Consider the following 13,925-nt stretch of genomic DNA (forward strand, 5'->3'; position numbering starts at 1 on the left):
AAGCACATTCATACTGAAATAACAAAATCAGACCAAGACAAAAACCCCAAGCCATCACCCCAAATTCTGTTCAGGAGTAGTAGTTCATAAGAAAGCTAACTCATGAGTGCAGTGAAATTGCAATGATGTGCATCTGTGAAGTGACAAAAGAGTGAGAGTAGCTCATTAGCAATGAAAGCAATACTAGATAAATCCTTATAAATTGTAAAAAAAGGTTTTATTTTTAATTTTCCTTTTAGTTGAATTGATACTATAAGGTGGTATCAGACTAAATGAAAGTCTTACAGGACAACAGAAATGGCCTTGTAACCCACCCACTTGCCATGGTATAAAAGGGAGAGCTTTTTGTTCTCCCTAATTTAGCTGCACTGTTGTCTGTGAGTGCCATTAAGTCATAAGGATGCACATTGAGGGGTGCTGGTTTTTCTTCCATGACTTGTGAGTGCAACAGGTCAGTGCCCAGACTGCAGAAGGTGCTTTCAGGAGCCATTTGTTCCTAATGCATTGTAACAGAGGAAATATCTTGTAATGAAAATAATGTCTTTCTGTTTCAATAAAAAGGGTATAAGTTGTTACTGCTCCCAGTGTGAAAGTCATTGGAACGCAGTCAGTGATACCGATAGGTTCGAGTTCAGAGCAGCCCCAAGAGTGCCTGTCCTAAAGTATGGAGGCTGTCCCAGTTCAGCTGGTGGGTGCCAATGCCTACAGCTAGACAGGTGCTTCAGGATACTTAAAATACTTCTCTTAACTCATCTTTGTAACCATCCTGACTCAAGCAGGAGCAAGCGGTCGTTAACCCTTTACACTGGTTAGTTTATGCTAGGTATTATTTTCTGAAGAAGAAACATGGAAACTACAGTGTGTGGTACATAAGCAGCTACACATGCACTGTGCTTCAGGAGTGTTATGTTCCCCATGCCAGGGACAATTGCATATGGGTTTGATTGGAAATAATAAAGATGGAGCACAAATGTTAATAAAAGCATTTTGTTTTAAAGGAGAGCTCATTAGACTAGACTGCTCCGTCAAGGTAGAGTTATCAGGAGGACATGACCAGTTGTGGTACAAGCCTTCTGCCTGTTGCCTTTCCTGTGGAAAGGCAGTGGCAAATGGCAACTCCCAAGGGCGGGCTGGAGGAGATGGTAGAAGCAGAAATGGCAGCAGTGAGTCTAGACACGGTGTCCTACCATCCTTCCTTCCCCAACAGGAAACCATTAGAAGGAACAAAATAATGCATCTGTGTCTCAGATGTTTTCATGGCTTAAAATAGAGCATTCATAACGACATGGAGGTACTTGCACTTGACATGCACTTGGCTTTTCTGCCTCTCTGTTTCTGCTTTGTAATGATCATTTTCAGCAAAGGGCAAAGCAGAAAGTTACAGGTATTTTTTTTCCCTGAAGGACTCCAAAAAAACAATGCTGGTGTACAGGCAAGGGCTGATTTTGCTAATACACATCCTGGTTTAGATCAATAACAGAAGTGCAACAGTTACAAGTGTTAAAGTAACTTGGAAGAAATGGTAAGAATTAGAAATAGAAAATAAATTTCAGTTAATGAAATAGAGTAAAAGGAACAAAAAAACTTAACATAAGAATATGGTCAATATTTTTATCGCGTTATGATCCTATAAGATTTCTGTTCAAAAGGAGACTCTAGAAGAACCTCTGGCACTGTTTTGTTGTTGTTGCTGTTCTTTTTAAAGGTATGTTTTAGGTACCTAATAACTTATGGAGCTTAGAGGAGGTATTTAAAAAGAGAAATTAGAATTAGAAATTAGACAGGTTTAGTTGTAGATAGTTGCAAATCAGTCTTAGGCCAAGGGATTCAGATTCTTATGTGGTATTTAGTGAACTAAAATAGGATATTAATGTTTCTTGAATATTTTCATATAAAGGCAGTTAATAAAAAAGTATAACGTTCTTTTGTCCTTGTCACTAGTGTCAGAACATGTAAGAGGGATTTTGGTGTTGAGGCCAAGTAAAACTTCTGTTGTAAGTTAAGTCACGATAGCATTTTATCTGGGCAGGGGATAACATTTTATTATTCAACGAAAAATGATGTGACAATATTCAGCTAAAGAATATGATTATTTATGGTCATATACCCCTGAATTTTCTTCTATGTGTCATGTTCCTACAATTTACAGTGGAATTTATGACTAAGAAAATCATTTCACCAAAACCATCTTACTATCTGACCATTTTGGTATTATCCAGCTGTGTTTGTCAGAATAGAAATTGATTATGATTTCCAAGTGAAAAGCTCTCCTTGAATATAATGTTGCATTTTAAGTGATATCTTGGCTTCAGATAAATGGCCTTTCATTCTGTAAAAACAACTAAGGTAAGGTGCCTTTATGCATCTTTGAGGGTTTAATAAATACATAACAAGTGTGTAGGTATATTTGTTGATGTGAAAAATACTGGTTTACCCATGCTGTATCCATGTAAGTTTATTTTGTTTATTAAAATATATCCTGGTTTTTTTGCTGAATATTAGTAGCATGTTAATTTGTGAGTGTGCACTGCTTGATAAGCAAATAGAAATTGGAAATTCTGTTGCTTTAAAAAGTACAGAAGATCAATAAATGACTGATATTTTTGGTAGTCTATATCATTAAAATCAAGTAGGGATGTTTTGTTTGGACTCCTTTAAACAAGTATAATCCCTTATTTCTAAAAATAAGAAACCAGTCAGAGCCACAATCAGCCAAGTACATAGACGTTCAACTTTATATGTGTAGGCTGTGGAATTTATTTGGGTTGCTTGTATGCTTAAGGTACTCCAGTGCATCACAGAATGATTGCCTGGGTGAAGACCCTCATGGTTGTCTCATATTGTGACATTTGGTACCAGTATGCTGCATGATCTGCATATACCTATGTCCTTCTCTGCTTATTCCTATGGCTTTTATGTGGGTCATCCAAAGACAAGGCCTCTAGGAATTAATTGGAGCATTTTACATTTCTATCACAGGGAAGAAATCAGAGACACATGTTTACTCATTTAAACAAGTATGTTTTGTTACCCTAATCAAATAAGGAAGCATTTGCACTTATCAAATTCACTTGCATTAAGCTTCATTTTTTTCTTGTAATATTTGGAGGTGCCATTGGAGAATACAGAAAATAGCTACGCTGTTGTATTAGAGTGCTCAGTTTCTGAAAATGAAAGAGGAATTTAGTGCTGGTGACTCATGATACAATCTAATTAATTCTCTGAAAAGAATTTCTCGGTGGGTACTTATGCAGTTCTCAGAGATAAGATAGTTTTGATAGAGACAGCCGAAGAATTCCAGAGAAGCCTTTGCAATTATCTCTGCTCTTACAACTTGATAGAAGTACTTTAGCAAAGGTCTCTCTGGAGCCTGCCACAGGATCATGTTGTAACTGATGTCATGAATAGGACACTCTTGTTCCATAATTTTCAGAGTTAGGCTACATAAGATAAAAGACTGTTCAGATGATAAAGGTAGGAAAGTAAAATACATTTCAGCATACCCTCCTGAGTGGGAGCTGAGGAATGGCTGGACTTCTCCCTTTGTGGGAAAATGAAAAAAAAGAGAGTATACAGTGAATATGTTTGCTTAAGGAAACGCAGCTGAAGTACAATACGTGTGTTTGAAAGTGGTTACCCAGTGTTCAATTGCTCATGTGGGAGAATTCAGTAAATTCAGTGCACTGCATGTAGTGTAACACAGCAGATCAGTTAATTAATTTTTAAATAATTCATTTACGTACATATGTTTCTGCCTAGGTTTGAGCAAATTCTGCAGGTGTGACTTAGTCAAAACATACTTTTTTTCTGTTAAATAGCTTCAAGATTCAACATATTTAATTTCGGGGTTTTTAAAAATTTTTATGTAATTCTTTTTTAAATGTCACATTTTTGCTGCATGTTTGATGTACATTATTCTTTTGCTTTAATTCATGCTGTGTTTTTACCCAATAAGCTAAATTTCATGGAGTATCCAGCTGTGGTTGCTTAGTACCAACACAGAATGATTGTTTTGAAAAACGTGTCTTGGATATTACTTAGTGGCTAGTGTTCACATTACAAAATTAAAGTGCAAATGTGCATTCTTTGTTTAAGTGCTTGGTAACATGCTCCTCTAATATTTGAAATGAACTTAGACTCACAGAATTATCCAAGATTTTGAGAAAATAAAGAATAATGTGTGAATTCAAGAAATTTTAGCTTAAATGAAATGATACTCACTTACTTAAAAGCCCATTTAATTGTGGATATCCCTAAGCTTCCATTTGACGAAGAACTCTAAAAATATGTTCAACATTTAAAAGAAAAAAACCACAACCTGTATACTGCTTTTATTACATTCCTAGTTCTAAAAGAAAACCTTCTTTGTGTATTTCATGAAGAAAAGTTTCAAGCATTTAAATCACGTTAGCCAAAAATTGGAAGTTCTTCTGTGTTTTTAGTAATTCTGGTGAGGTACTGTATTCCTGATTTGACTATGCAACAGGTATGGCTCTGGCTTATTTAGGGAGAGCCATGTCATGGTCAAAGTGTAAAAGGGGGGACTGAAATTTTTAAGGATATACTAGGGGAGTGCAATGAATTTTTTTATGTTGGACTTTCCTGTTGAAGAAGGGTTAATTCCCATGCTCAATTTATTCTTTGTAACAGGCTGCAGAAACCATCAATTTGAGTTAGGTATGTGGGAAACAGCAGCTGAAAGAGCTGTTGTTAGGAAGTCTGCAGATCTGAGTGGCATCCACCTGCACCTTCTGAGGGTAAGCAGATATGGAGCTGCAGAACTTCTGGCAGTGGGATGCAGACTATCCTGGCAAATAGTTGCTGTGCCAGAGAATTGCTTGGGCTGGTGAGTTTGTTGTCCTTCTCCAGTGAGATGGGGACTCTATAGGGTATAAAGGGTAATATAACTAAGCACATGGATTAATGTGTTGATCTTGCCTGCTGCATCATTCTTGCTATCCAGCTGGAGTTCTTGAGGGGAGAATGAGTAGACGATGGATTTCAAAAGAGTTTTTGACAAGTCACATCACCAGTAGCTCACGGGAAATCATTAAAGGGAGAACTATTTAATGTGGGTGTACTGCGACTGATCAGTTAAAACCCACCAGTACTAGTATACATCAGGTATATACTAGTATATTGATTCTCATCTTAAATTAGGAGGTCTTTATGAAAGAATGATGCCTTTGTGTGTGCCTGTATGTGGTCTGAGTCTTGTTCGAATCAGTGAAAAGGAAGCTGATTATTAGAACACTATTATTGATAACACTAGCTCTAATAGTGTGAATAAATTTTAATTGTAATTGAGGCAGAGGATAGAATAATTCGCATTGCTCTTAGCTAGAGAGAAGGTAACCTTAATCTTGAATTGCAGGTTTATCAGCACACAAGAACATAACTGTAGGCCTTCTGTTTGTGTCCCATTGTATTTGAAAAACAAGTGGTGTTACTACATATTAATCAAAACTGATTTTGAACTGACTACTGCACAGTAGAAGAAAGTTAATAAATTGCCTGTACATAGTGTTGGTTTTGGTTTTGTTTATTTAATGAGAAGAAGAAGCAGAATGGATGGGTGTAAGTTTTGTAGAAAATTGATGCATTAAATTTCTGTTTTAGAACCTCAGTTGTATAATTTTTTCTGGTAGTGCAGTTTTCCCGTTCTCAGCATTTCACTCCCTGCTTATACCTTGGATTCCATGATATCCTGGTTTTTCTTGCCATGGTTCTTCCTGATTTTAGTTTTTGTGTCACAAGAGTATTTTCTGAACTAAATCAAACAGCTTTAATTCCTAAAGAGAGGTGGCAAGGTGGACGTTTAGTGGAGATAAATTGAGGTCTGTGTAGTTACTGTGATTGATACTTGTTGTTACACAACATAAATTGTTAGGTTAGCCTGCAAGGTGCTGTATCGACCTTTGCGAACTCGAGGAGGTGTTTTTCCACTGTTTTCATATTTTTGAATGTTATTTTGTAATTTACAGGGTAAAATATCTTCAGAGAGATTGGTGTCATCTTACTTGAGATGTTCACTGTGTAGACACCTGCATTTGAGTATCCTCCATCTCCCTGTATCATCAAGTGAAGATAAATAAACAGGCACCTTTAGAGTGAAATTAATCCGTCCTATTTTAGATGCATGTCTTTGGATGAACCAGGATGAACTGAAGTACTTGCTTCTCTCTCCTTTGCCTTGAAAGGAGGTCTGGGCAGCTGCCTCAGCTGTGTAAAACTGAGTAAGCATCACTTACCTGCAATGTAGGCATTTGCACTCAGGTGAATCTCAATCCTGTGGTTAAAACAAAAACAGCAACGCACAAAAAAGCCCAACTAAAAAAAAAAAGAAGTTGATATTGCAGGAAAAAAAAATTCTGTGGGAAGGAGGATGGAAGAGGTGTGTGTTTTCCAGGTCAGCTGATTATGATCTCCTTTACTTCCCCCACTCTAATGCATTTACAGAACAATTGATTATTTGCCCTCACAAAAAGTCAGCTGTAGTTCATGGTTTCTGTTTTATTGCTGGCATTTTTTTCCATGAGAATTTTTTAGAATGATGACATCATTTTTGGTTCTTCAAAGAATAATGCTGAAAGAGTATCTAGCTTATTTGTGTCTCTTCACATATGGCCTCTTGCCCCTGCCTCTTGGCTTCTGCATAACCCTATGTGCTGGTTTGCTGACTTTTATTTGGTTCCCTTGCCTGCAGCTGCCTCGCCAGTTCTTTATTTCAAGTGCTCTTCTTTGCTGTCTGTTCAGTATAGAGCATCTACCTTCAGCTAGCAAGCACTCTGCCCTCTCTCCAGGGCCTTCTGTTGAATACCTACCCTTGCTAGTCTTCTTATGTAAAAGTATGGCATGTAGAATAAAGCAAGATACAATTTTTGTTATATGACTGTATATATAAAAGGATCACACCAATTCTGTACCTCCACAATTGTGGAGTTCCCCCAGAATGGGGAATCAATCTCTGTATGGCCTTTTTGGACAGTGCAGTTGAATTCATCTCACTGCACTTTAGATGTCTGCGGCAGAGATGGGTACATAAGAGATAGTCACTCAGGCCTGCTTTTGGAGTGAATTACAAGAGATGGGTGCTTTTAGAGTACAATTCCCCCGATCTGAGGTTTACTATAAGATTAGATAAAGTGCATCTTTAGATGCACTAGAGGTGACTCTTAAAGCCTATTGATCGTAAGTAAGGAAAGTCTAAACAACTAAAGTGATTATAGTCACAGGTGCTACAGATACCTGCATTGAATCAAGTGTATCACTTCCTATGTGGCTCTGAAGCAGTACTGTGCTGTAGCAGTAGCAGTCATGTTTTTGTGGGTTTATACATAAGATTTAATTTGTTTCCAGCTAAACAAAATTCCATTTGGTAATATCTTCTATATTAAAAAATTTTTACAAGATGGAAGTTGCAAATGAAACAATTAATTAAGGAATTCAAGTATAATAAAATTGAGACATTCAATAAATCATAGAATTAAATTGACTTACAGTAATTGTGATCTGTAATGACATAAGAGGATCAAGATCTAGGGAGTGGGTCTTCAAAAATTAGTTAAAACTAGTCTAGGATCAAGGATGCAATCACATTATTTTATATTGGCATGGCGAGAATTAGACTTCATGGAGAGAATTAGATTGAGTACCTTAGCTCAGATCTGCATTTTGTAGATTTCAAAGACATGTTCAGTTTGCATACAAAGGAATTATACTCCTAGTTTTGGCTATGGATTGTCTTTACCATGTTGAGAGTGTACAAGTTTCTTCAGGGAAAGAAAGTGCATAAAATTCCATCCCTTCAGGCAGTGGTGGCTTGCTGTCCATGAACAAGCCTTTTCCCAAGAGCACTTTGCAAAAAAGACATATATGCACCTAATTTCCATGAAGTAGCCGAAATATTCTTTTTTCTTTCCTTTCCTATAGCAGTGGAGTCACAATGCTGAGGCTGAGAAAGCTTCAACTGTATCATAGGTACATGAGGAGTGTGCTAGGTGATCTTTGGCAAGTGATTTCACTAGGGTTTGCCACAGTTTCCTTTTAATTTGCAGAATATTGGCATTAATCTTAGAGGGCACTTGTGAGATCTGCTAATTAGCAGTGTTTCACTAGACCCAGGTAGTGCCATTAATCATTGGATGAATAACTAGTGTATTTGTCTGGGTAGACATGTTAAGGTAGGGTACAATGGCTTAAGGCAACTCAGATTTTACACTGACAGGAACTAGGTATGTTTTTTGAATAGGAAAGGACTGCTTTCCACTAGACCTCTTAAACCAATGTGCTTTACCTCTTGACAAGGTACTGTGTCATCCACTGCCGGGAGGAAAGCACTTAAATCCTCAATAAACAGTCATTCTGCCCAGTAGGAGAGGCAAGTTCACTTCTCTAGACAGCCTCAGTTGTTCCTGTTGGACAAAGGTTAGCAGAGCAGAAGTGGCTCTCAGATTGAAGTGGGGAGCAGACTCCTTGCGTGTCAGGGTGTTCACAGAGTGGTGCTGACTGCTTCCAAAGAGCATCTCCTACAGCAGGACAGATTTGTTGGGATTTTTTTGTAGGTTTAGGTCTTGAAGAGAAGCTTTTAGAAGGTACAGGAGCATAACTCCTGTGGACTTAACCCAGTTTGCTGCTTGCCAGACTGACAGGCTGTGGGAATGTCAGCATATTGGGCCATTCAGATGACCCCAAAGCTATGTATTCTGTTTTTCCTATAACTGAATTTATTGCACATACCTTCTTCACCTCCCATGACCCTCTGTTTAGAGTCATCTTCCAAGCTCCCCCTTTTAGTAAGCCACTCTTACTTAGACCAGTTACTCTCCAGACCTCTTACCTTTTATCCTCCTGCCTGCAAACCTGTTTTGGCTTAGTCAGAGTGCTAGTGTTTGCTGCCTTATCCTGCTCTGCTTCCTGTGAGCTGTGAACATGTCTCAACATGTTCTTCTCAAGCTTCTTCTCTTCTTATGAATGTATCATTGTTCTCTGTTCTGCCCACTTTCAAAAGTTCGGGAAAGGTGAAATAGGTGGTTTCCTCCCATTTCTTTTCCCTCTACACCAAGGGCTCTATTTGCTCCTATTTCTCCTCCCATCTATCCAAGACACTTCTTCCCCTCTTAAAGCTCTCTCGCTTTTTGGATACATTCCCTTCCTGAAACAAGTCAAGAAACAAGCATTTGCTTTTCCTGAGTGGGGAAGATGACAGAACTGTGACAAATGTATTGTTCTGCAAGCTGTAAGTAGGGTTTCTATGTTTCCGAAGGTAATTATTTAGTAGAAAATACCAAAGAGACCTGTCTTGAGAGAGTAGTCCTGCCTTGTGCCTTGACTCTCCATTCAGTCTTTGCTTGCCATTTTATTTTGTTTGCTGTATAATGGCCAGCCATAGTCTGTCCAACTGTGTCTAAATGTTACCTGTAAGGGGAATTCTATAATTTTTTTACATGTATATGATAGTTCTTGGTCTCTGGATAGAAGAAAAGACTCTGTGGGCAAGATTACATGGAACTATTTGCTTCCTTACTTTTTACTGAAATAAGTGGAGTCATGGTGCTTATATAAATATGTCTTTTGTTGCTATGCGAAATTTATACTGTGAGAAAGAAACCAGAGCATCCTGGAATACTAAATACTGAGTATGAAAAAGGGATGTGTGATGAATGGAGAAGTGTCTTCTTGTTGAGGATTTTATCTGATAGGTTTTATGGGTTTTTTGTTACTGCTACAGATGTTTGGGATTGTCCTGCCCCAAGTTACTTACAGAATAAATAGGATTTATCTATTTATGAGATTTTTTAAAAATCTTCTGTTTATCTGCTTAAATAGATTTCTCTGCTGTTTATCTGCTTAAATGTCTTTGAGAACTTTACACATTCTGTTTCTCTAGTAATATAAGGGCAATAATGTTTCCTGACCTGTGGTCTTGTCTGCTCAGGTAATAATCTGTTTTGAAAGGCATTATTTCCTATTCTGCTATGTGTTCCAGACATGATTTGTCTTCCAGTAAGATTATATACCACTATAACAACATATCCTAGTGTTAATAATGTAAACACCATGTTTTGGTTTATTCACTCTTCAATTCCTAAAAGCAGCTCAGTTGCTCTGCAACCTATATAATATTTGTTGTTGCTATATGTTGGCCTATATGAAGGACTTGTGTTTTCTTACAACTTACTAATAATTCACAAATATTTTTGATTTATGTCATTATTTCAAGTGTTGTTTATTACAGATAATCCATTCAGTACTTAAAAATAGTCACTGCTTAAACACAATCAGTGCAACACCTGTAAAATTATCTAAAAATTAGACAACAGTTCAATTTCCAAACTACCCTCAGCTTTAATTTAGCAGGAAAAGACATAAAGTCTTCTTTTGAAAACTGAGGCTAGATAAATTCAAGCAAGTGAAACTAGATACCTTCCTGTTAGTAAAAAGGTGTGTAGTTTCATTGTGAGAGTAAATATTAGTTGTGACACATTATATAGTACTCTGAAACATTTTTCGGATTTTGAATTTTTTAAAATAGAAAGAGAAACCATATGGGGTTTTGTTTAAATTACAGTTTGATCTCTATTAATGCAGAATAAATGTTGTGATAGTCCTTTTGGCTTTAGTATCTGTAAATTTTTGAACCTATGTAATATTGCTTTTTTTTAATTATTATTATTTTCTAATTGAGTGTTAACCTAGTTCCTGGACCTTCATCTCTAGATGAGGTCTAGCATCATGTTTTCTTAAAGCCTTTGCAGTCACAAGTGTTTTCCTTCTTGTATGGTGATTCAGTACTAAGTATAACATTTAAATATTGGGATTGGAAGACTGGTTGTCTTGAAATTATATTGTAAAGTGGATATTGTAGCTAAATGGTCACATTAGATCTGCAAAGTTATTTCTGCTTGAAATAGAGCACTCGTGCAAAGGGAAAAAACACAGCAATCATGTTTCTGAGAGTGAGTGAGGAAACACAAAAAGGATGCTTAAAAAAAGCTACTCTTGCAAGTATCTGTCTGTTTCTTGCAGTAAGTACTGAGAATTAGAATCACCTGTCTTTTCTTATACATAGCGCTCTATGCTTTGCCTGAAGGAGAAGAGGGTAAGAACTGCTGTAAGTAGAGAAAGAGTGCTGTACAAGTATTTACCTCTTCGCAAGACAATCTGGAAAACAACCTGACTATTAATAAGTCAAATATATATATCCACATCTTACAAAATTCCTATGTAAATTATTCACTTTTAGTCACGAGATCTTGAAGGCTTTTACAAAGGGAAGTTGTATCACTGAATACTACTTCCTTCGTTCCTTCATTTATCTCCATTACACTATGGTACATTACTGATGAACAATAGTGTAATGGAGATAAACGTATTATGAATAATCACTGAGGTAGAATTTGCAATTGACATTGTTTCTTTACTCTCAGTTAAAACTGGGCATTTCTGTTGAGTGCATAGAAGGCTTGGGGTCAGTCACCTGTGGAACTGACATGTGCATACTGCAGCAGTGGCGAGAGGGTGTTGTTTGACCGGCGCCTTATTCAATATATGGGGCAGGATATTAATATCACTCTGCCTCCTCACTTTTCCAAGCAAGCATTTGCATTATCTTCTCTCTCTCTCTCTCTCTCTTTTTCATTCTAGCACAAACAATGATTGTATTAGCTACAGGTTTTGGAGATATTAGTGTTGGGTGGAAATGCCTGCTTCTGAGTATTTTTATTGTGTTATATTGGCATTCAAAACTGGTAATTTTGTTTCTCTATTATTTCCATAGGGTGCAGCTCTGATTCGGATGTTGGCTAACTTTATGGGTCACTCTGTGTTTCAAATGGGCTTACAAGTAAGTAAAGGCATTTCCATCTTTGGGTAGATGTGCAGTTTCTCTTGCTCTTTTTTCTTTTGAGGCTTTATTTGCATCAATTTGTGGAAAAGTTTCTTTTCTGGATGTAAAAGGGCCATCTGAGGTACTACTATGTCCCTGAAGATGAATTTGATTGAAGATGCAATTTCACCTATATTTCTTGATGTATAAAGTGATTGCACTTTAACTGGCATACAGTTTTGTGTAGAGTGCCACATAAAACCACTTTATCCAAGTGACAACTATGTGAAGGACTAGCTGAAGAAGTAGCTACTTCTCTTCACCTGTATTTGACTGCTGTTGTAACAAATAATAACAATGTAAGCCAGCTGGAAAATAAACAGCCCTAAAATGAATAATGCTTTTCAGATAAATATTTTTGCCATCCTTTCCTCCACAGCAAAATCCTTGAGCTTTATTTTTACCTTTAATAAGCATGGAGTGCTCTCTGCCTTAATGTTGTTTTGAAAACTCTGTCTTTTAAAAGAAATTTAAAGAGGTAACATTTCTATACAAAGAAAAAGAAATTCAACATCCTGATTACCTAAGATGAACTCCTTTCAGCAATAATTCAGCACAAATTAGTGTTTCGTAAACTATTTAAAAACAAACAAGCCAAAGCATAAAAAACAATGCAATTCCTTCTATTCCGTTGAAATCTGCTTGAGTAAATCATGTTACAGGCAGCTGTGATTGATGAATTATGTATGATGCAGCCTGGTACTTAGAAGTGTCCTTTAAAGTAAATTGATGTTCACCTGAAATACAATTATGCTAAGTTGGAAGGAGCAATCAATCTTATCTGTTCTTAGTAAGCTTTTCATTTTGAAATTTAAATAAACTACGTCTAGGATCAGGTCATTTTTTAACAGAATAATTCTACCTATAACCAAAATAAATTGGAAGATAAAGTATAAAACAAAAATTAAATGAATGCATTGGTCATGTCAGAGAGGTGTTTTCCATGCAAAGGCAATGAAAGGAAACTTGCTGAGGAGATGCAGCTTTTTGGAGAGTTTACAGTACATTCAGGGTTTGTAGCATAACTTACTCATGGGACCCAGCTTGATTATTTGTTTAGTTGTAACACCAGGTCAGATCAATTAGATAAATTTCTCATCCAGATGAGAACTCTTTAAATCAGAAGTTTTCTTTATAAAATCTTGTGTATGTCAAGGGTAAAACTCTCATGTCATTTAAGACAGTAAGACTTCTATTTTTAGAAGCAAACTCCATATTCCAGCCAGAAACTTTTGTCTGGACAGATCCATTCACAGAGGAATTCAGTAGCAATTTTTCCCAGTGGAGTATGTCACTCAGGGTTTTAGAAAGGAAAAGTTTCAGTGTGCACATCTTAAATCCTGTTTTTCTGTTTTTTTCTGTGTTTGCCTGAGAAATGACAGCAAGCAAGTTGTCCTGAAATAGACGGAGAAAAAGGTTCAGATCAAAGAATAGCTATGCAGGGATTAACCATAATTGCCATAAAGTTGTAATGGAGCTTTAGTTTTTTATATGAGTGGTTTCCTATTATTTCTGCTTTTCAGTGGTTTGGCTCTAAATAGAAACCATTCTGTTTGCTAATAAAAGTCTATGAAAAATCTAGCTGTGAAAATCTGACTAGTGCAAGTCTTGGCATCAATTCAGTAGGAAGATGATGATTTTAACTAAAACCAGTTTGAAATCCAGATAGAGATTTTCCATGTGTATGTCTTCAAGCTGAACAAAATAAAACAAAGTTCATAAGTTTTTCATAAGCTACAAATTATACAGTTGGAAATATCTGTCAATCATTTAATTCTTTATATTTTGCAAATCTAACAAAATACTGTTCCTGCACTGTACATTTGGGAGGGTATAGCTTTCCTAATGATAAAGGAAATTGGAGGACGATTTTACCCTTTTTGTCATGCACTGGTTTAGGCATCTTCAGCTTGGTAGCATCACTTGGGTTTTTGAATTATGTTGCCTTGCATCCTGTTTTAACATGAATTCTAATACTCAACTAAATGTCCCTTCTGCCGAATAGCAAAATTGAATATTACTAGTATTTATAAAACTC

General features: G+C 36.6%; 1 protein-coding gene across 1 annotated transcript in view; it reads left to right on the forward strand.

The window, feature by feature from the left end:
• The window catches only part of TRHDE (thyrotropin releasing hormone degrading enzyme), a 206,701-nt gene that overhangs the window by 103,612 nt on the left and 89,164 nt on the right, over positions 1–13,925 (forward strand). The window contains exon 7 of the mRNA XM_066319185.1: positions 11,780–11,845. Coding sequence (XP_066175282.1) covers positions 11,780–11,845 — 66 coding nt within the window. The remainder of the gene's footprint in view (positions 1–11,779; positions 11,846–13,925) is intronic.

The sequence above is a fragment of the Sylvia atricapilla genome, chromosome 5 (assembly GCF_009819655.1).
Source record: "Sylvia atricapilla isolate bSylAtr1 chromosome 5, bSylAtr1.pri, whole genome shotgun sequence".
NCBI lineage: Eukaryota > Metazoa > Chordata > Aves > Passeriformes > Sylviidae > Sylvia > Sylvia atricapilla.